Genomic DNA, 24,658 nt, shown 5'->3' on the forward strand with positions numbered 1-24,658 from the left:
TTTTATAATTGATATGAGAAGGAACTTTTTTTAAAAGAGGAAATATGACATCTTTTGTGGGACAAATTAAAAAGGAAAGTGTGATATCTACTATGAGACGGAAGGAGTATAATGGACTAGTATTTTATAGAGATTTCAATCTTGTTTGGGAAGCTATCTATTGTCTGTCATTGTATTGGACAATCATTTGGTCCAATATTAACTTTTATTATGGAAGATTGTAAAATAAATATAGAAAATAAAGATTACACAGTCAGCTTCTCATTTTCCCTCCAAAAAGGGTAAAAATGTCTTTTCATCCAACTGTCCCTTTTGATAGTATAAATTGTCGACATCATGTACACGTGTATTATCTTGCACAATATGATTATAGTAGACGACGGACCGATGACAGCTAACTTTTTCGACGAGAATGAAGCCGGAAGCTCAACCGCAAGCTCTCCCACCCGTCGAGGTGTGCATACGACGGTGCGCGAGAGGAGAAAAAAGAAGACACACAATGCGCGATACCAAATCCCAAATTGAGCTACAACAAGACCTAATTCAACACATTTGGGCGAAATTTGGCCACGAGAAGTGGGTTTTTTTAATTTTATAAATTTAATTATGTAATTTTAATTTTTAGGAATTTAATTATGTAATTTTTATTTGTTTAGTAATTTGTAATCGTATTTCGAGTATGTTTAATGCATTTTAATATTGTGAAAATATTTTAGTAATTGAAGTATTTAAATTGAATAATAGAATGATGAGACCCTTGAGCATGCTCTTGCGGAAGAGCATGGGTGAGAGTGTTGTGCTCTTGCCGAAGTACAGGGAGTAAAAAATGAATAAAAGTAGGTCCGGGCCGACATTCATGCTCTCAAGGATGTGGATGCCCTAAAGCTCTTACTATCAACCCTGAACCTCTCCCTTCCATCGTTAATTTCATCCCCAATCTTCGTTTCTTCACATCCGTTTCAACCTGCAACATCTTCAATGCTCCAAATCTGATCAGATCCATTTGCTGCGCCAGATCTTCCAAGCCTCTCACGCCCCAAGCATTCTTCTCCTTCTGGAACAAACCCAAGCCTGATCCTTCACCTCCATGTAACAATTCCCTAGATTTCGGTCCTGATTTTGTTCAATTGATTACGAATTTAAAACAGATCTGCGATAATTTCTAAGAAAACTGAACAATTTGCGATGTCTCTGTTGTGGTTTGCACCGCCGATCTCGCACACAATCGATGAACAAGAAAATAAAGCACACGAAGGGTTTACGTGGTTCCGCAAAGGTTGCCTACATCCACGGAGAAGATAATCGGAGTTTATTGATCTAGCTCACAATTACAAGACTCTCACACTCTACAATTGAAACGCCTATGACTAATCTCAAGCAAGGCTTCTACTATCAAATATGTGTGTGTGTATGTGTGTGTTCTCTCTCTACTCTACAGATTCAATCTCACAAGCTTATACCATGGGGTATTTGATTACAAGAATGAGAAAACTAACTAACTTCTCGAAAGCAAGAATCAGTTACAACTACTGCCTCCAAACGACTATTACCAGCTCCTCACTTCTTGATCTTTCACCCGAGCTCCAACGGCTCTTTCTCTTCAGCTTGATCAGCTCATCTCTTCAGCTTGATCAATTTAGGTTGCAGGAGCATAACTCACAATCCTCCACCTTGATCCTGCAAACCAGATCAATATCTAACTCCATTCTCAATTTTTCCCAGAAGCTCAACATTCCACAACCGCTACCAATTCCAAGAAATGCTTGAATTTTGAAACTGGTAGAGACTTTAGTTAACATATCTGAAGCATTATCCTCGGTAGGAACCTTCACAACATTTATCCTCCCATTCTGAATTTCATCTCTGATAAAGTGCCTTCTAATGTCAATATGCTTACTCCTCTCATGAAACTTATGGTGTTTTGCCAAACATATGGCTGAGTTACTATCAAAATTTATCTTCACTCCTTCTACATGAATGTCAAAATCCTCAAGAATTCCCTGCAGCCATTTTTCTTCCTTTGCAGCCTCTGTTGGTGCAATATACTCAGCCTCCTCTGTTGTGGACAAAGCAACCACAGACTGCAAGTTTGACTTCCAACTTATTGTTGCTCCATATAGAGTGAATACATAGCCACTTTGAGACTTCCTGTTGTCCAGATTAGCCGCATAATCTGAGTCACAAAAGCCCTCAGGAATTTCATGTTTTTCTAACCAAGCTCCATCTCCAAACTTCAGACCCACATTCACTGAACCCTTTAGATATTTTAGGATCCATTTCAAAACATTCCAATGCCCTCTGCCCGGATCAGCCATATATCTACTAGCCACACTGATAGCATGTGCAACATCTGGCCTTGTGCAAATCATCAAATACACCACACTGCCTATTTCTTGAGGAGACCATCTACATGGAACAACCCGAAGGATATGCCGTGAAGGGAAAGGATCTCATGGTTTGGAAGCTTAAGAAGGCCATTTATGGCCTCAAGCAAACATCTAGATCATGGAACCAGTGCTTCGATCAGACTGCTCATAAGTTTGGATTCGAAAAGTGACCAGATGAAAGCTGCATTTACAAGAAGGTTGAAAAGGGGAATGTTGTGTTCTTAGTTTTATATGTAGATAACACTCTTCTAATTGGAAACAATAAAAAGATGTGGTCATCAGTACGAACTTGGTTGTCGAACCAGTTCGAGATGAAGGATATGGGAGACGCGGGACATATCCTCGGGATCAAGGTTCTTCGGAATCGTGAGAAGAGGTCGTTGTGCTTATCTCAAGAACCTTACATCACCACTGTACTTAGTCGCTTTAGCATGCAAGATGCCAAGAAAGGTTTCTTACCTTTTAGACATGGCATCCATCTATCTCAAGAGATGTGCCCCAAAGCGCCATCTGAGATAGAAGAGATGAGAAGTCTCATGTATGCTATGCTTTGTACAAGGCCTGATTCAGCAGTTGAAATTGTCATGTATGCTATGCTTTGTAGAAGGCCTGATATTTGCTTTGCTGTTGGCATGGTGGCAAGATATCAGTCGAATCCGGGCCAAGGACATTGGACTGTCGTAAAGAACATACTCAAGTACCTTAAACGGACTAAGGACTATGCTCTAGTTTACAATGCAACTGAGCTTTGTCATTTGGGATATACTGACTCAGATTTTCAAGCTAATCAGGACTCGAGAAAATCTACTTCTGGATATGTGTTCACCTTAGGAGGTGGAGCCGTAATTTGGAAGAGTGTGAGCATAAATGCATCATGGACTCTACCATGGAAGCCGAATATGTGGCCGCTTCTGAGGCTGTAAAAGAGGCTGTATGGTTCAAGAACTTCCTTATGGACTTAGGTTTGGTTACGAATCTGCCCAAAAGCATCACCATTTATTGTGACAATTCTGGTGCTGTGGCAAACTCGAAAGAACCAAGGGCTCACAAAGCGAGCAAACACATAGAGAGGGAGTATTATATCATTAGAGATATAGTGCGAAGAGGAGACATACAAGTGGTCAAGATTGCGTCAGAGAATAACCTGGCAGATCCTTAGGCATTGGCGGTAAAACCGTTCGAGCGCCATGTTGAAGGGATGGGAGTTCAACTCATTCAAGACGTCAACTCGCTTTCAATATAAGTGGGAGAATTAGACGTAGTGCACAATTATATTGTATACTCGAAAGCTGTTTTGAGTATAAGTGGGAGATTGTTAGAGTTTGTAAACTAGAAATCACCTTTCGAGTGATTGAATACTGTAAAAATCTATATTCTATTTTCCAATGGATGCAACAGATTATTTTTTGTCATAATGTTGTTATGTTTTACATTTAATGGATGTTTATTACATATTTAAATGTATGAGCAATGTAACAAAGTCTAACTCTTTATTTTAGTAGACCGATTGTGGGCGTCGTTCACTTTAAGGTAACACGGTCAGTTCTGAACAAAGAAAAATAAGAATTTCACAACCTAGATAGGCCTAGACTACCTATCGTGAAAGGTTGCAATGTCAGTCCGCATATTTCTAAGCCTTACTGAAATAAGATGACATTGGTGTGGTATAGCACTGAATTGGATCTAACAGCAAGACGAGTCTTTATGCTATCTACTGAAAGACGAGGTCTTGATAATTAATTTCTTAATCAATGTACGTTAGCATTGAGCATACGGTATTGATTATGCACTACTTTGACTTACCAAATTGTGCGGGTTTTTCGCAACCCAAGAATCCTGGTATATTGGGTAGTGTTGATTAATATCTAGCGGTGCTAGGATTGCTATTATATTGAATCGTGCGCGAGGTGAGTCTCGTGTGATAACATCCAAAAGAGGAGCTCGAAACAAGGTTTTATTATTCGGAACCTAGCTAGTTGGAGAATTGATTACTCTATGAATAATAAATAAACGTTTCTTGCTAAGTCCACTCTTGGAGTTAATAATATGTTAATTAATTAAGTCCATAGCAGACCTTAATTAATTAATGGACGTTTCTATCTTAAGCACGAGAAATGAACGACAAACAAATGGAAACCCGGAATACTTGTAATTTCGGGTTTGGATGGGCAGTGCAATATTACTTCTGTAGTGGCTGCTCGTAATATTCTAATATAAGCTTATATTAAGTTGTGGGTTCAATTTAATTAGTAAAAAAGCTAATTGGGGGATGCCATATCCAAATTCTTCCATAGATCCCTGACTTGGCCCAATATGTGACTTAATATAAATAGGAGAATAAAGGAGACAGAAAATACACTTATTATTTTCATAGAATTTTCGTCCCCCTCCCTGTCTGGAAGAGGGACGATTTTCAGCTCTCCTCCGTGAGGGAATTCTGTCTTCTTTATTCGAATCCTAGTATTCTGGTGAGATCAGCCCAATATCAGTTTACAGTTCGGGAACCGGTCAGAAGATCTGTGGTTTAGTACTCAAGATCTTCACGTGGAGAAGGTGCTAGCTATCTTCGATTCTTTGGAGAATCAACGAGGTAAATTGGCTAACTCCATAGTAAGCATGTTTTAGGTGTTAATTGCGCTAAAGCATGTTTAAATTCAAGTTATGAGCATGATACACGTGAGAATTACGCGAATAGATTTTGTCTAAATAATCTTCTAAATAGATCAGAATTATTATGTGATCAATTCCATGCACGCTTCCGCTGCCAACCCCTACAATATCATCTACATACAATAGCAGAAAAGCAACTATCTTTCCCTCTCTCTTCTTCATGTAAACACAGCTGTCAAAGCCTGATCTTTCAAATTTCATTGTCTCCATATATTCATGTAACTTCTTATTCCCTTGCCTACAACTCTGTTTGAGACCATACAGACTTTTTTCTTCAACATAAAAACTCTATGCTCTTCTCCAGGCTTCTCAAAACCCTTTGTTTGTACCATGTATATTGTTTCTTCCAGGTCTCCATGTAGGAAAGATGTCTTAACATCGACTTGATGCAATTCCCAATCAAAATGAGCAGCCAAAGCTAATAGAATCCTGATAGAAGTGTGCTTCACCACATGAGAGAAAACTTCTGTGTAGTCAATCCCTTCTATTTGTGTGAATCCCCTGGCTACCAGCCTAGCTTTGAACGTGATGCTTTCAATTTCTGCCACTTCTTCATTATTCTTGAAGATCCACTTACAACTAATAAGTTTCTGAGTTCCTAGGTTATCCACCAAGATCCAAGTACCATTTTTCAGCAGAGACTATATTTCTTCCCTCATTGCCTTGATCCATTTCTGACTTTCCTTGCACTTAATGGCCTCTTCATATGTTGATGGCTCTGCAAACAATAACTCTTCAGATATACATAGTGCAAAGAAACTCATATCATAGTCTGAAAATCTGTCAGGCAATCTGTTATTTCTCCTTGGATTTCTTCTTGGCATCTGATTCTCAGCTACTGGTTGTTGATCATTGTTGTTGTTAGTTGGTTGAAGCTCAGTAGCTCCACATTCTTCCATATTTTCCATGATCTCAGTGTCTTCATCAATATCTGATCTGTTGGAGCTCCCTCCTACTTCAAAATTCTGCAAATCAGGATTATCATTCTTACCAGAATTCTCCTTTTCTTGAATGACATTTCTTCTTCATTGAATACTACATCTCTGCTCACCACAATGTTCTGGCCATCTTTTTCCGAACACCACAACCTGTAGCCCTTCACACCATCCTGGTATCCCAGCATTACACATTTCTTGGCCCCAGGTTCCAGCTTATTCTGCTTCATGTGCATATGCAGCACACCCAAAAAATTTCAAACTGGAATAATCTCCTAAACTCCCATACCATCTATGATCTGGGATTTCATTAGAGATTGCAGAAGAGGGACATTTGTTGATAAGAGTTGCAGTAGTAGACACAGCCTCAGCCCAGAATTTCTTGGGCAACCCAGAAGAAAACAACATGCACCTTACTTTCTCTAGTAAAGTCCTATTCATTCTCTCTGCCACCCATTTTGTTGGGGATTCCTTGGTGCTGTCTTATGCCTTCTAATTCCCTTTAATTTGCAAAAGTCCTCAAATTCAGCAGAAAGAAACTCCATTATCAGCTCTTAGATACTTCAACACAGTTCCCTTCTCATTCTCATGCCTAGTATGTCATTCTTTAAACTTTTCAAAAGCTTGAGATTTATCTTTCAAGATATAGACCCATACTTTCCTACTATAGTCATCAATGATGGAGATAAAATACTTACCTCCACCCATGGATTCTATTTGAGCAGGCCCCCACAAGTCACTATGAGCATACACAAAAGGAGCATTTGAGATGTGTTTCCTAGTTGCATATGACAACTTCTTTGCCTTTCCTAAAATGCATGGCTCACACTTGCTTAGATTTTCTAATGCAGCTACTTTGATCACACCCTGCTTGGCCAGCTCCATGATGCCCTTTTCTCCAACATGGCCGAGCCTAGTGTGCCAAGAATCCAGACTCTCTGACGGAATAATGTTAGCTGCTACAGTTACAGTCTCTGCCATCAGATAATATAGGTTATTACTTCTCTTGGCCTCCATAATGATCCTAGAGTATTTGGTGACTCTTACGATACCATTTTCTGACTCAAACTTATAACCTTTTGACTCTAGTATACCAAGAGAAATGAGGTTTCTCTTGGTCTTTGGTATAAATCTGACTTCTGTCTGAATCTTGATGCTCCCATCCCTCATCATCAGCTTGATCTCACCAATCCCTTTGACTTCACATATCTGATCATTTCCCAGCATTACTGATCCTTGTGAGCTTCCCAGATTCTGGAACCAAGACTTATGAGAACAAATATGATAAGTGCATCCAGAGTCCATAATCCATGACTCTTCAATGGAAACTCCAGTGTGTACGTTCAAGGCCTCATGGGCCTCTACTTCCTGGGCCAAATCTGCTGTCTCCACCGCACCAACCTTCTTTTGTTCTTGCCTTCTCTTCCAAGCAAAACATGCTTTCTTCAGATGGCCTGGCTTTTTGCACTAGTGACAGCTTCTAGTTTCCTTCTCACCTTCACCTTTCTTTTTCTCTTGCTTCTTCTAAAACTTCTTCTTGGATCCCTTCTTCTCACTATTCTTGAGATATAAACTCTCAGCCGCTTGATCAGTTTGCTTTGTAGTAGATCTCCGTGAGTCCTTCAATTTCAGAGCTGAATGGACCTCCTCGTAGGTGATCTTGGACTCTCTTCCAAGAAGCATTGCATCCTTGAAATGCTCATAGCTTTTAGGCAGGGAATTGAGCAACATCAAAGCCTTATCCTCATCCTTGATTTCTTCATCAATGTTCTCAAAATCATCAATGCATTTGCTGAATTCTTCAAGCTGCTCTGCAATACTTCTTGTGTCTGATATCTTGACGGTCAGCAACTTCTGCTTCAAGTGCAGGCGATTGGCAAGAGATTTAGTCATGTACAATGACTCTAACTTGGACCACACACCTTCTATTGTCTCCTCTTTTGAGACCTCCCTCGGCACTCTATATGTAAGATTCAAGATCAAAGTGTTGTAGGCTTTGTACTGCATTTCTTGCAACTTCGCCTTCTCTCTCTCTCATCTAACTCGGGCTTCTTGTCATCATTTCCGCTGCTACTCAGAATATCCCACAGCCCTTGTTGCATTAGGATTGCCTTCATCTTCAGCCTCCATAGGCCAAAGTCATTCCTGCCTGTGAATTTCTCTACCTCGAACTTGGCTGTGGACATCTCTCGAACAACTGGTGAGCAACAACCAAGATTGGCCTAGACACAAAACTTCTGAACTTCGATCCACCTAGAAACCAATCAAGAAAGCCCTCAACTCGCTTCCCACAGACGACGCCACTTGTTGTGGTTTGCACCGCCGATCTCGCACACAATCGATGAACAAGACTCTCACACAATCGATGAACAAGACTCTCACACTCTACAATTGAAACGTCTATGACTAATCTCAAGCAAGGCTTCTACTATCAAATGTGTGTGTGTATGTGTGTGTTCTCTCTCTACTCTGCAGATTCAATATCACAAGCTTATATATGTGCTATGTGATTACAAGAATGTGAAAACTAACTAACTTCTCGAAAGCAAGAATCAATTACAACCGCTGCCTCCCAACGGCTATTTCCAGCTCCTCACTTCTTGATCTTTCACCCGAGCTCCAACGGCTCTTTCTCTTCAGCTTGATCAGCTCATCTCTTCAGCTTGATCAATTCAGGTTGCAGGAGCATAACTCACAGTCTCAGCCAAGGTTCAGGAGCTGTACATGTAAGAGATGAACGAGCGCGATCGCGGTAGCCCTGCCTACTTGCGCTGAGCCAGAAGGAACAGAACAACCTAGGCGATCTCGCCCCCTTCTCCAACAAGCTCTACTCCGGCGAACTGCGGAAAAGATTAGGGATCACTGCCGGTCTCTGCGTGCTAATTCAACACTTTTTGGAGCAGAATGCCGACCGTTACGAGGCGATCTATAGCTTCTACTTCGGAGATTACGGCCACATTTCGGTGCAGGGTGCGTACCTCACACTCTCCGACACTCACCTGGCCATGACGGGCGGCTCCGGTGTGTTCGAGGGCGTTTCCGGCACGGTCAAGTTGCAGCAAATAGTGTTCCCGTTTAAGCTGTTCTACACGTTTTATTTGAGGGGGATTAAGGATTTGCCTGCGGAGCTGGTGGTGAATCTGGTGCCACTGACGCCGGCTGCCATCGCTAACTTCACGAATTGATGTTGTGGGGGTTAGAGTGTCTACAATAGGGAGGACACTTTAGTGGACAAGCCACTTTTTTTTCCACAGCCACAAAAAAGTGTCCACCGCAATAGTGGACACTTTTTTGCCACATTTCAAATTATTTTAACAATTGTTTGTATATTTTAATTCAATTAGAATTAAAATTATCGGACTGAAAATAATTAGAAAATGAGATAATAATAAAATAAAAAAAGAATTGGGACCAAATATTCATTGTATTATAGATACGGGAAAATTATACAACAAATATTTTATAAATAAACAAATAAAAACACCGCCACAGTCTACTCGGTGGATAGAGAGTGAAATGAAGGGTTTAGATGTGTGTGGAGTGAAAATAAAGGGGGAGGGGGTATTTATAAAAAAAATTTGAAAATTAAAAAAAATTGAGGATCAACTCAAAATTAGTAAATTTTTGACCTAATTAGTATACTAATGCATAATAAATTAAAATTAAATAAAATAGAAAATTAATAAAATTAAAAATTTTCAAAATACAACTTCCTCTCTCACTTCTTCTCTCTCATCTCTCTCATCTCCTTACTTCTTCCCCAAATCAAACGTTCTAACTCTCTCTCTTCTTCTCTCCGGTTGCGTTCCAACCATGAGTACGTCGTCGTCGTAGTGTCTTGCCGGAAGCCATAGTCCAGCAGCTACTGCTAGGGGTGAGCAAAAAAACCAGAAACTGAATATCCGAACCGAACCAAACCAAAATTTTGAAATTCGGTTCGGTTATTTTGGTTTTTCGGTTCGGTTCGGGCAAAGAAAAAAATCGAATAACCGAATTTATTTAATTATTTATTTTATTATATATATGTTACTATTATTTAATTATAACTACAAGTAAAAGCCCTAATTGGAAACTCACGTCTCTGAATTCTGAATATGGATTAGGGATATTATCATTTTTATCATGTTATGTTTTGTAGGTTGAAAATTTCTAAGTTTGTGTACTGTTTTCTTTCTCTCCAGATTTTCGGTTTTTTAATTCGGTTTTCGGTTTAAGGTTTTTCAATTTTTCGGTTTTTTATATAATTTAAGTTTTTCGGTTTAGTTCGGGTTTTTAAGTTTGATTTTTGGTTTTTCGGTTTTCGTTTTTTCAGTTTTCGGTTTCGGTTCGGTTTTAGTTTTAGGCGAAATTCGGTTTTTCGGGTTCGGTTCTGTTAGGGTGAAAAATCAAACCAAAACCCGAATGCACACCCCTAGCAACTGCCGTCTCGCCCCTAGCTCTCTCTCTCTCTCTCTTTGTGCTCGCCTCCTTAGTGAGATCAAAATATATGCTATAAATATTTTTTTGTCATGAATTTAAAGTTAAATTCACTTGCCTTTGCCTTTATTAGTTAATACGTCCTCCGTCCCACAAAAATATGCACTCTTTATTTTTTAGTGCGTCCCACAAGAATATGCACTTTTTAATTTTGGAAACTCTTTTCTCTTTAATGAGGTGTGACTCATTCTCCACTAACAATACTTTATTTACTTTTTCTCTCTATCTCTCACTTATTTTACCAATTTTGCATTAAAACACGTGACGAACCCAAAGTGCATATTCTTTCGGGACGGGGGGAGTAGTAATTTTTTTTTTATCATATATATATATATATATATATATATATATATATACTAGAAATAAGTCTTTTATAAAATAATACTTTTAACTTTATCTATTCTTATACTCCGTGGAATATATAGTACTAAAATTATATATACATTAACTAATAATTTATATTTAATAATATATTATAATAATTAATTATAAAATGTACATAAAATTATACTTCATCCGTACAAAAAAGGACATTTAGACCATCACGTAAATTAATGTATAATTGGTAAAGTATGAGAGATGAAGAAATAGATAATTAAAATATTGTTAGTGGATGGTGAGAGTCATATTATTATTAATGTTTAATGGTGGACTCTTGTAGTGTACGTTGTAAATAAATTAATGTATTTGGGTAATTAGTTTGAGAGAATTTTCCATAATAGAAATGAAATAATTTTATGGGACGAACGGAAAAGGAAAGTGTCCTTATATTTATGAGATAGAGGGAGTATTTATTATCCACACAATTTTAGTTATATTTTATTATTCATTAAATTTTAATATTCTTTTAACTATGTTAAAACTTTTCATACATAAGGTTTAATATTTTTATACTAAATTCACAAAATTCTAATAATATATTTTGTATAATATTTATTGAATTATACTTATATTCCTACAATATTATGGTTTAATTAGTGGTCCAAAACTTCAAATGAACCAATAACTTTCTCAGTTCATTTGCCAATCTGAATTTTAAAATATATTAGTAATATGACCTCAAAGCTGCATGACACTAGCTGTTTATGAAGCATATATTTATTTATAAATAATGCTCCGTTTAGTTTAGAAGAGGCACTTATTTTATAATTTCATCTATCACAAAATATTTTGTACAATACTAAAAATAACCAAAGTCGGTTTTTCACATTGCACGACCGTATTTTTTGAACCGAAAATTTGAATTGAAAACTAATCGTTAGGGGACTAGTTTTCACATTGCACGACCGTATTTTTTGAACCGAAAATTTGAATTGAAAACTAATCGTTAGGGCACTAGCAATGGGGCCGATAGCAAGGGCATAGCTATCGCCCCTTCATCGGCTCTCCTAGGTCATCATTGTGGGGATGAGGCCTATCTAGGGGTGGGTCGGTACGGTATACCGTACCGACCGTGCCATACCGCATACCGTACCGGAAAGTACGGTATGACAAAATTTAATACCGATACCGTACCGAATTTTCGGTATACCGGAATTCCGGTATACCGAAAATTCGGTATGATATTTTTTGATACCGTTACCATACCGTTATTACGGTGTACCGAAAAAAAACCTATTGTGTCCAAAATATTTAAAATAACAATTCAAGTGTTCAACTATTTAAAAAAGCCCAAAATAATAAAACTTCGTCACAATCAAATCTTGTTCATAGCATTCAAATTAATAAAACTTCAACATTCAAATCTAAAACAATTTATGAAGTCATGATCAACAACATTATCTTCATTTCTTGCAACCACGTTGTCTTCATTTCTCAAAATTCCATAAAAAATCGTTGAAGATGACCCTGCATTTGATAACCTTTATTAATAGTTGAGCATAATCACAATACACAAACAACCAAACCAAAAGAAATGTATGGAGTGTAACATCCATATATCAAAACACCTAATTATTGCAACGTAAACTTGCTCCTGCAGTTATAACTCAACGGTTAATTCATATTTTCACAGATTTAAAATGCTTTTTAATTTTAAGTCTGATATTTAAATGTCAAGACAATTTATTAAAATGTCAACACAAATTTGTGTTGAAATTTTAATGTGATCGTATTGACATTTTTAAGAAAAGGTGGCATTTAAACGCACTCGTGTGGCTATGTGGGGTTAATGTGATTGAAAAAGTATAATCCAAAGTAAGAGGATGTCGAATATTCTTTTGTTTATCATTTCACAACTTTTATTTCGCATAATGAAATAAATATGAAGAAATTAAAATGACCCGTGCATCAAACGGGAGTGACACTAGTTAGTAATTTAAATTGGACATTTATTTCTCTTTAAGAATTAAGAATGACTGATCAGTATCCTATTTATTCATCCTTCAATTTAAGTAGTATATAAAATAAGTTAGCATACAATGAATTAAACACTAATTAAACGATTTGATTCATTTTCAGCTGCACATATTTTTAATTGACATTTTATGAAGTGGGACGAAGAATAAAATAAAAATTTTAATTACTTTGTATATTTGGAATATGACATTACACAAAGAATCATATGCTAAATGGTGTGGGTTAATACAAATTCTTTCAAATGTGCTATGTTGAAACATATTCCCGATATCGTATTTCCAATCTTCTTTCAGTGTTATGTGCTATTGTGTTTATTATATTTAATAGGATGAGTTGATAAAAAAATAATTCAGGTTAATTTTGAATTTGTTTGAATAAATTATCATTTGAATGTTTAAGTTTATTGTATTAATTAATGTATTAAATTTTTTTAATATAATATATATAAATGTAATATATATATTACAACACATTTAATATTAATATATCTATATAATAATCTATCGGTATATCTGTATACCACGGTATACAGAATATTCGGTATACCGTAGTATACCGGTATACCGCGGTATAGAAAAATTGATACCGTTACCGTACCGAAACACTGCGGTACGGTATCATACCGTGCCGGAAACTGCGGTATACCGAAAAATCGGTATTTTCGGTACGGTAAGTCCGGTATTACGGTATTTCGGTATAATTTCCCACCCCTAGGCCTATCTCCCATCTCCAAGGCCTCGCCCCCATGCCCGATCAATTGGCAAAGCCGAAGCCCCATTTTTATTTTTTGTTTTTTATATTTAATTCATTTTTAATCCATTGTATACATCTCATTCCCCATCAATTCACATTTCCTTACAAATCACGCCGTTTACTCAGTCTTATTTATTTATTTTTAAATCAACATACATTAGAGCATCCGCAGCGGTGGCGAAAGACGCCACCGCCGTCCGCGCCGTTGGCAAGGCGCAGGACCGCCGCCGCTGCAGCCGCGCCGCTGGCACGGCGCTGCTCGATGTATCGAGCACGTCCGTGCCAGCGGACGCACACGTGGCGCGCTCCCATTCGTCAACGGCATAGCCGTTGTGTTTAAACTTTTTTTTATTTTTATTTTTTAAAAATCGGTATTTAATTATAAATAATGCTAAAAAATAAAAAAAAAATATTTTCCAAATCCCAAAAATATGGCCGTTTTTTTCCCGTTTTTTCTGAATTTTTTTGATTTTTTTTTTATTTTTTTTTCCCCAAAATCATCTATAAATACACACATTCATCATCCATTTATCACATCAAATCATCTCTCATTCATCATCCATTTAAACTTTCCCGGAATGCTTGGCAGCATTGACTGCATGCATTGGAGGTGGAAGAATTGTCCGACTGCTTGGAGGGGGCAACACTTGAGCGGTCACAAAGGCGGCGGCCCAACGCTTATCCTTGAGGCGGTCGCCGACTACCGCCTATGGATTTGGCATGCATATTTCGGCGTTGCTGGATCCAACAACGACTTGAATGTGCTATATTCGTCACCACTCTTCAATGATGTGATGAATGGTGTAGCACCGGCGATCGACTTCACCATCAACGGAAATATATACCGCATGGGTTACTATCTCGCCGATGGTATCTACCCAAGGTGGTCGACGTTCGTGAAGACGCTCCACAACCCGCACGACCCGAGACGGGTTCTTTTTGCGCAGCGTCAAGAGTCAGCGCGGAAAGATGTCGAAAGAGCCTTCGGGGTCCTTCAAGCTCGATTCAACATTGTGAAGGCCCCGGCTCGGCTGTGGTACGTGAATAATATCGCCGACATCATGTTCACGTGTATTATATTACACAACATGATTATAGCCGACGAAGGGCCGAGGGCGGCTAGCTTCTACGACGAGGACGAAGCCGGAAGCTCAACAGCGAGGTCTCCCCTACGCCGAGGCGAGCATACGACGGTTGGCCAGAGGATCGAGACAAGACACACAATGCGCGATACTCGAATCCACAATCAACTACAAGAAGACCTAATCAACCACATGTTGGCGAAATTCGGCAACGAGTAGTGTCATTTTTAATTTTTAGGATTTTAATTATGTAATTTTTAATTTTTAGGATTTTAATTATGTAATTTTTAATTTTTAGGATTTTAATTATGCAATGTTTAATTTTATTTGTCATTTGTAATATTTATTGTGGGTTTTAAATGAATTTTAATATTATGGAAATGTTTTTGTGTAATTGAATTTTATATTAATTGTGCTCGTCCTTGCGGAAGAACACAGTTGTGGGTGTTGTGCTCTTGCCAGAGAGCAAGCATGAATAGTACCGCCCGGGCCCACAACCGTGCTGCTGGCAAGAGCACGGTTGTGGATGCTCTTACTCACAGGAACAGGGTGGCGACTATCTTGCAACTCACGCCGTTTACTCACTCACATTTTTAATTTCATTTTTTTTGCCTAATCTATCGCTAAAATTAAAATAATAGCCGTTTCGTTTTTTCCTCACTTCACTTCCAAAATTTTCCCTTTCCCCATTTTGCAAATGCCGTCACCCTCTGAAACTACTATTTGCTGTCAAAATTTTCTAAACCCTAGCAAAACTACTCATGTTCGCTACCAAACAAATTTCTGATCCAGTATATACGTTGATTTTGCCGAGTTCCTGGTAGCCGTGGCCTAATGAACGACTTTCGCTCTTCATCCTCGTCGTCTTCTTCCTCCTATGACTCCGCCGTCGGACCACCGCAAGCGGTATGGAAATGGCTAGATTATGTGTTGTTTCGGAGCGACTATAAGTTTGGATTTCGCTTTATTAATATCTAGAGTTTAATTTTGTCGATTGCTTCACTGTGCTTGATCCGGCGACCTATGCAGGCGTTTATGTTTTGGTGAAATCATCTTATTCTTATTCTATTGATTTAGGAGAATTTGTGTGCTTGTGCTGTGTGGATTTTGCTGTGATTGATTTTAAGATGTGCCAGCGATTGGAGACCGTGGCAAGCGGAACAGTTCTCGTAAGAAAAAGTCGATTTGGTTGAATTCTCGGTTTAGATGCAAATGAAGTTGGGCGGCAATTTTAGAATCTAGTATAGTTAGTTTTTGCAGATCACTGAATTGGTTTTTTCCTGCATTTCCGGCCGATTCTGCTTTAGATTTCCCCAAGGAAAAACCAGAACGCACTATAGATCCTCTTGTTAAACTTTTTCTTGTTTTATTTTAATAATTTGTGCATAACAGGAATTTACTCTGAATGGATATGATCATAAAATTAATTTTAATTAGCTAACCAAATGACTGTATTGGTAGCTGCAACAAGGATCATGATGGGTCAGTACCTAGACATATTCGTGTTATTAATTTCTGTGTGAATGATCAACACTTGCTTGCAGATATATGAACAAGTGCAGGATGTAATTGTACTCTTTATCTCCCCCAGTTTTTTTCTCGTTTATGTGGATAACATTATAAATTGGACTGCAGAATGTCATGGGGAGTCAGTCATCTTCTCAAGGAATCTCTCAAATAGTGTCTCGTTGCTGGCGGGATGTGTTCTGGTTGGTGATATTTATAGCACATTTGGTTGTGGTAGGTTTTGCTCTCGGGGTTTTCGGGCTAAATAGGTTTAAGCAATTGGATAGGCTAAATATTGATAAATACACAATGGGATTTCTCGAGAATAAGGACGGTTTAACTGAAGACTACTGGCCATTGTATGCCGTGGCTGGTGGAGTTGGTGCAGTTTTGGGGTGGACTTGGTTATTCTTGCTCGGTTCATGTGCTACTCAAATGATGAAGTTCTCAGTGCACATATTGACTACATATCTTGCTGTCATCAGTGTGCTGTGTTTCTGGATCGAGCAGTTCTTCTGGGGTGTTGCTTTTGCTATTGGTGCTGCATTGCAATTCCTGTATGTCATCTCTGTTATTGACCGGTAAGCATTGTGGCCTTGTGGTTAATACCTTAGTGTTTGTTGATTTTTCAATAACTTTAATGGGTAAAAATAAGGGCCCAGTATGTTTAGATGCTCTTGCCTGTTGCATTTCCCAGTAATAACCAAAATCCTTTTCTTTTCTTTAAGTACAAGTATTAATATTAAAGTTTTCCTCTTTCAATTTGTGTATATTTCTAATGATTTTTTTTTGAGATTTTTAATATTCTGAAACATTTCAAGGATTTTTTTATCATTTTCAATTTGTGTATATTTCTAATGATTATAGCAAGGATTTGACATTATATGCATGGTTTGATCCTGTTTCTCTTCTCTCCTTCCAGGCTCCCGTTTACCATGCTGGTACTACAAAGAGCAGTACAGATGGTCTGGGACCTTCCTGAGGTCACACGAGTAGCTAGCCTTTTCATGCTTGTAATGCTTTTGTGGCTAGCCCTGTGGTCTTTTGGTGCAGCTGGGGTTATTGCTTTAGGCATCGGGGATAGTGGTCTCTGGTGGCTTCTTGTGGTGAGCTGGCAAGTTTTTGCTCTATAAATATTATATATATATGTATTTCAGCTTTTCTAGGGTTGTGAACTAGTTAAGCTCTCATCTACTCATCTTATAACATATTATTGGTCCTACGACATGCATTTACAGGTTCTGTCAGTGAGTTTGTTTTGGACTGGTGCAGTTCTCTGTAATATTGTCCACGTCGTTGTTTCGGGTATGGTTTTTCTTGTTCTTATCCATGGTGGTCGAGAAGCATCGTCAATGCCTCCCAAACTAGTTATGAGTTCGTTGCAACATGCTGTCACTACTTCTTTTGGTAGTATATGCTACGGATCACTTTTTACTGCTGCTATTCGAACTCTACGGTGGGAGGTGAGCACATTTAAACCATATGTAGTTTCACTTCGATTGCCTGTTACCATCAATAATTTGTTTGATGGAATTTACAGATCAGAGGATTGCGGTCAAAAATTGGCAACAATGAGTGTCTGCTCTGCTGTGTTGATTTTTTGTTCCATTTAGTAGAGTTTCTGGTTCGCTGGTTTAATAAGTATGCTTATGTCCAGGTACTAACGAGTACGTCTATGCTAGCAATAACAACTACCTACAGAAGACAATAAATCCTTTAATTTGCCTCACTTTTTTCGTTACTTGGGGAAATTGTGAGGATAATATGTACAGGAGTGGAACTTAATAATTCTTAATTTGTAAATTGAGATTACACTTGGATACCTACCTAAACATGGATTCGGCATCTCATCCAGATTGGTGTTTACGGGAAAAGCTTTAATCACTCAGCGAAAGATGCGTGGGAGTTGTTCCAGTCCACCGGTGTGGAGGCACTTATAGCATACGATTGTTCAGGTGCTGTTTTGTTCATGGGCACAGTATTGGGCGGGCTGATATCAGGAACATGTGCAGCAATCTGGACTAGGATGAAGCATCCAGAGAGGGTGGTTATGGTGGGCTCTACTGCCATGTTGATGGGTATGATCTTGGTAAGGAAGCAGCTTTTGACAGTGACAAGCATTGCATTTGGTTTGCCTGCTTACTGGTTTCTTATATATGGTTTGCAGGTTGGACTGGCCATGGTGGTCGTGGAAAGTGCAGTTACATCGATTTATATCTGTTATGCAGAAGATCCTTCGTTAATAAGCAGATGGGATGCAGCATTCTTCGCCCAGATATCGGAAAAACTACATCAACGCCTGCAGCACAGAAGTGCTCGTGCCAGACAAGTATTAGCAAATAGAATAGACCAAATACAGGAAGAAGCAGGACTTGCTTGACTTGATTTTATATAAAATTACGTACGTCTGTATATTTAAATATGGCTTCATGTAACTGATCACCGAACTTGTATAAAATGTTGTCACATTATATCCCTGTTTTCTTAAAATAGCATAGCATAATGGCCCTCTGATATTTGGGTTCAATTATTCAGACACCAAAACTAAAAAAGAAAATAATTTCATAATCATCAATTTAATATGTGCATTCCATTTTGAAAAGTTATACTATCAATTTATTAATAATGTAAGTTGCACTATTCATTAATACTACTTTAACTATCATTATCTTCTTCTCTCTTACTTTACCATACCATTCTGTTCATCTTTTTTACTTTACTAATTTTATCTTAATTCACGTGTCATATCTATTGCCCATATTTTTATGGTACGGAGGGAATAGCACCTACCTCTACTGGCCTACATATTTGTGTTTGTATTTATGATAGTTTCCCAAGGATGGTAGAGGTATCACGGCTAACAGCATCTCCAATACACGGATGTCCCACTCGGACATCCACTAGTACTTCCCAAAAACACCTCATGCCACGTCACTAGGACTTCCATCCCAATGCCACGTCACTAGGACTTCCCCTGCACAATCCGCCTTTCCCATCGCCCTTCCCACTAGGACTTCCCGCAATTAAAAAAAATCACAATTATTTAATTATGAAACGGAATTGTAATTTTGACACGAATTACGGGAAAATTACATAATAAAAAAGAAAAAATACATAATCATACAAAAAAGAAAAAATACATAGTCATACATTCTCGGCTCACTCCGCGTTAACACAAGTGGTGCGAATGAAATGAGGTTCAACGAGCCGTATATATAGAGTTTTAATAAATAAATAAAAAAATAAATACCGGACGTCCGACCCATGCCACAATGGCGGACGTCCGCCCGCCCGTCGCCCGGACGTCCGGTCGCCCGTCGCGGATGTCCGACAGGATGTCCGCCATTGGAGATGCTCTAAGGTTAATGTGCTTCATCTACTGTTGAGATATGTCGAATAGTGTCGAATATTAAAATTATTAAAATTATTAAATAATAAAAATTAATAGTTTTAATTAATATTTGATAGTGTCGAATATTTAATCAATAAGATATGCCGACGCCAATTTAGTTTTAATCAATATTTAATAGTTTTAATCATAAATAGATATGCATCTAATGTCAGACTATATAATTTTTGTTTATTTATTTGAAAACAATCAAAATAGCTAGAAAATTCAAACAAAAATACTCCTATATAAATACTTCAAATGGGTAAGTGGTAAGAAATAATGGATAGCGAGACACATACTTATTATAGTACGGAGTATAATGTTTTGATAAAAAAGTTTTCAAAAAATATAAAAATGAACTAATTTTGTGAGATGAACAAAAAAAGACTATGTTTTAGGAATGGATGGAGTATAATAGAATAATAGTAGTCTCAAATTTTTAGTAGAATTAAATTTTTAGTCAACTTCATAATATTTAATCACAAGTAACTATAACAAAAGAACGAATACTAAGTAGAATATCTCTTATTTTTCCATCATGATTCATACTCCCTCCATCCCATAAAAATATGTGCACTTTCTATTTTCATCCGTCCCACAAAAATATGTGCATTCCATTTTTGAAAAGTTATCACAATCTGTTACCCCTTTACATCAACTTATTTACAATTTATAACACCATTAAACACTACTAATAATGTAGGTCCACTATCCTCTAACACTACTTTAACTATCATTCTCCTCCTCTCTTAGTTTACCAATTTTGTCGTAATTCTCGTGTCATATCAACTGCACATATTTTTATGGGATGGAGAGAGTATTATTTTTTTGTACTTCTTCAATTCAGCGGAATATTATATTAAATAACAAAAATTAATAGTGTTAATCAATATTATATAGTGTTCATAAATTAATAGTTTTAATTAAAAAAATTATTGATATTTAAAAATCTAAATTTAAAATTTAATTTTATAAAATTAAATCTAATATTGAAATAAAGAAACAAAGTGAAGGATGACAAAAAGGAAGGAGAATGATAATTTTGAAATAATATCAGATTTAGTACATCACTGAAATAATACTATCATACTTAAAAAGTTAAAAGTGTAAAAAAATCAAATTCCCCAACATCCCAAAAGGGCATTTTCGGTTTAAAAAAAAGCCAAAAATACCATTTTCGAGATAAATCCTTATCCCAAGGATGTCTAGCGATATTTATAAAGTTCAGAGACTATGAGTAAGATAAACTAATAGTCTAGGGACTTTTTTTGTAGTTCACTCTAAAGTATGAACTAATAGTTGGTCGCAATTTTCTATAAAAAAATTAGTAGTTAGACAATTTTCAGACGAAAATATCCTTGTCTTTTTAAGTATTCCTAGTAACTATTGAACCTTGATTGAAAACTCATGATTTGAGCTATAAAACCCGACAATAAATATCAAACAACCAACCAAACCTATAAAACTATGAGTTTATTAATGCCAATTGTTGATTTAGGGAGGAGTAAGAGGGGGCAATCACCTCTATTTGTGGGAGAAATAACCAAAAAATCAGTATATTGGCCTTATCATATTAAAAATATCAAAAGTGTTGAATTTTTGGTATACCATGATTTTCGTTATGGTATAATTCCACAATGAAAATTTTGGTACGGTAATGTTATGATTTTCCTTTGTCCAGCTGAAAAATACTATGATAGCTCCTCCGTTCTATAAATATACTACTTGTTCATACATGTCATTCGTCTAGTGGAAAAATTTAAGACCTTTAAAACATGCGGTCTTCTGTTCTATTTTCAATGGAGCACAATGGATAAATTTTTAAAAGTTGCATGATTTAATTATTAGATACTTTGATAAGTTATGTGATTGACCAGTGGTCAACAACCAAGAATTGTGAGTTAAGGTTGACAAAGAATTGTGAGTTAAATGTCAATTTTCCTTAGTTATAATCATATCTAAATTTATTTAACCAGACAATAGAATGATATTGTAACCAAGAATTGTGAGTTAAGGTTGACAAAGAATTGTGAGTTAAATGTCAATTTTCCTTAGTTATAATCATATCTAAATTTATTTAACCAGACAATAGAATGATATTGTAACCAAGAATTGTGAGTTAAGGTTGACAAAGAATTGTGAGTTAAATGTCAATTTTCCTTAGTTATAATCATATCTAAATTTATTTAACCAGACAATAGAATGATATTGTATAATACTCTCTCCTGCTGCCATTAGATGTCATACTTTGAGTCGAAATGATTTTTAAGAAACGTAAGAAAGTGGATTGAAAAAGTTAATGAAATGAGAGTCGTATTTTAATATATTAGTTTTATAATAAAACGTGAGTGAGAATAAGTTATTGGTATATAAGGTCCATTACCAAAAGTAGTAAAAGATAAATGTGACAAGTATTGACGGACAAACGAAAAAGGAAACTAGTGACATTCAATAGCAGACGGAGGGAGTAGAATTTAATGAATTGTAGAGTTATTATCGTCTATTTATTAATCTGTAATATATTTATTATTTTTGACAATGTTTTAGGATATAGTCATATACTCTTCATTACCAAGATATTTGATTCATATTCCTTTTCTGTTTGTCCTAAGGTAATTGAATCATTTCTTCTTTTTTTATAATAACTTTATTTCATCTAACTTTCTCTTCACCTCTCTTACTTTATTACCTCTCTTACTTTTCTCTCTCCGTTTTAACTTTTAACAAATCAATTTTTTAAATCTCGTGCCAAAATAAATGCCCCAACTACCTTGGGACGGAGGGAGTATGACTTTTGGTTTAATTCAATTTTTACTCCCTCCATTCCATAGTAGTAGAGTCATTTTGTCATTTTGGTACGTTCAATAGTAGTTAAGTTATTTCCCTTTTTAGTAAAACTCAATACATTTCTTCGCATTTACTTTACTTTCTCTTACTTTATTCTCTTTTCATATATCTACCTTTTTTCATTTCCTACTTTATTCTTAATTTATTTAACTCACTTAACACAATTTTTTTAAATCGCGTGCCAAAAAGAAACGCCTTCACTACCGCTGAATGGATGTAGTATTTGATAATGATAGATAAATCTTGTGTGCATGATTATGAGTAACATCGACCACAATTAGAGCCTAACTTAATCCATAAATCTTTTGTGTAACGTAATATAATCAATATATATTGCCGCTCAAAATTGCAAGAACGAAATTTTTTCTTTGAGGTCTACAGAAAACATTACGATCGTCACCTCGTTTTGAAAGAAGAAGACATTAGGCCATCCACAAAGCCGTTGCTATACCGTTCCTTAACTTACTATTTGTGGACTCTACTGTACTTTTTTACTCAATTCCTTAACTAAGGATAGGAACATGCAATCCTCCGTTCCTTATCCGTTCCTTAATCGTTCCTTAAATTACTATTCATTCAATTTCATCTTTTATTTTTATTTCCAACCCAATTCAATTAAAACAAACACACTTCATTAAAATTAAAATAACATTACAACTTAAAATAAAAAAAATAGAAAAAGATATAATTAAAATCCTAAAAAAAAATGACATAATTTTAAAAAATAGAAAAAGACGTAATTAAAATCTCACATCGAAAGTGGAACATAAAACATTCAAGGATGTCTCTATAAAAGAGAAACAACCAAGAATAAGTTTGTCCCACATCGAAAGTGGAACATAAAACGTTCAAGGATATCTCTATAAAGAGAAACAGCCAAGAATGAGTTTGTCCTACATCGAAAGTGGAACATAAAACATTCAAGGATGTCTCTATAAAAGAGAAACAACCAAGAATGAGTTTTATAAATTCACAAGTTCATCAAATATATATGAGCTATTACGAATTTCCTGTATTCATTTATTTATAAAAATTATTTTGAAATATACAAATCAATTTTTATAAATAAAATATTTTTTTTAAAATTTATTTTTTTTAAAAAATGAATTATTGCGTCAGCGGTGATGACGCTCACTCGCGGGCCGGTGAGTGGGCGTCACGCATGGCGCAGGAGCGCGCCACGTCGCCGTGGCGCGTGGTGAGACAGTTCGTCCCTTGTCTCGTAGTATTTGATAATGATAGATAAATCTTGTGTGCATGATTATGAGTAACATCGACCACAATTGGAGCCTAACTTAATCCATAAATTTTTTATAATCAATATATATTGCAGCTCTAAATTGCAAGAACGAAATTTTTTCTTGAGGTCTACAGAAAACACTACGATCGTCACCTCGTTTTGAAAGAAAAAGATATTATGCCATCTATAACGCTGTTGCTATATTGTTCCTTAACCGTTCCTTAAATTACTATTTGCGGACCCCACTGTACTTTTTTACTCCATTTCTTAACTAAGGAACGGAACCTGCAACCCTCCGTTCCTTATCCGTTCCTTAAATTACTATTCATTCAATTTCATCTTTTACTTTTATTTCCAACCCAATTCAATTAAAACAAACACACTTCATTAAAATTAAAATAACATTACAACTTAAAATTCAAAAAAATAGAAAAAGACATAATTAAAATCCTAAAAAAATAAAAATGACATAATTTAAAAAAATAGAAAAAGACATAATTAAAATCTCATATCGAAAGTGGAACATAAAACATTCAAGGATGTCCCTATAAAAGAGAAACAACCAAGAATGAGTTTGTCTCACATCGAAAGTGGAACATAAAACATTCAAGGATGTCTCTATAAAAGAGAAACAACCAAGAGTGAGTTTGTCCCACATCGAAAGTGGAATATAAAACATTCAAGGATGTCTCTATAAAAGAGAAACAACCAAGAATGAGTTTGTCCCACATCGAAAGTGGAATATAAAACATTCAAGGATGTCTCTATAAAAGAGAAACAACCAAGAGTGAGTTTGTCTATAAAAGAGAAACAACCAAGAATGAGTTTGTCACATATCGAAAGTGGAACATAAAACATTCAAGGATGTCTCTATAAAAGAGAAACAACCAAGAATGAGTTTTATAAATTTGCAAGCCCATCAAATATATATGGGCTATTACGAATTTCTTGTATTCATTTATTTGTAAAAATTGTTTTTAAATATAAAAATCAATTTTTATAAATAAAAAATA

The 24,658-nt window shown here is 36.3% G+C and overlaps 1 protein-coding gene and 1 pseudogene across 2 annotated transcripts; both read left to right on the plus strand.

The window, feature by feature from the left end:
* Positions 1 to 387: 387 nt before the first annotated feature.
* Positions 388 to 9,177, plus strand: LOC121754402 (annotated as a pseudogene).
* Positions 9,178 to 15,313: 6,136 nt separating this feature from the next.
* Positions 15,314 to 18,638, plus strand: LOC121756173 (CTL-like protein DDB_G0274487). Of its 2 annotated transcripts, XM_042151645.1 has the most exons (8): positions 15,314 to 15,567; positions 16,297 to 16,370; positions 16,653 to 16,748; positions 17,090 to 17,273; positions 17,406 to 17,630; positions 17,708 to 17,824; positions 18,023 to 18,256; positions 18,335 to 18,638. In XM_042151645.1, the coding sequence occupies exons 1-8, from the start codon at positions 15,496 to 15,498 to the stop codon at positions 18,545 to 18,547; spliced, it is 1,215 nt and encodes a 404-aa protein (XP_042007579.1). In that variant the 5' UTR covers positions 15,314 to 15,495; the 3' UTR covers positions 18,548 to 18,638. The 2 variants fall into 2 exon arrangements, with proteins under 2 accessions (XP_042007579.1, XP_042007578.1); XM_042151644.1 differs by having other exon boundaries at positions 16,297 to 16,748.
* Positions 18,639 to 24,658: the final 6,020 nt, after the last annotated feature.

Source organism: Salvia splendens, chromosome 11 (assembly GCF_004379255.2).
Source record: "Salvia splendens isolate huo1 chromosome 11, SspV2, whole genome shotgun sequence".
NCBI classification, from domain to species: Eukaryota; Viridiplantae; Streptophyta; class Magnoliopsida; order Lamiales; family Lamiaceae; genus Salvia; species Salvia splendens.

Coding starts and splice junctions, on each gene's coding strand:
- LOC121756173 (XM_042151644.1), top strand. CDS start 15,496: ATGAACGACTTTCGCTCTTCATCCTCGTCGTCTTCTTCCTCCTATGAC. Junction 16,749..17,089: donor GTCATCTCTGTTATTGACCG/GTAAGCATTGTG, acceptor CTCTCCTTCCAG/GCTCCCGTTTACCATGCTGG. Junction 17,274..17,405: donor GTCTCTGGTGGCTTCTTGTG/GTGAGCTGGCAA, acceptor ATGCATTTACAG/GTTCTGTCAGTGAGTTTGTT.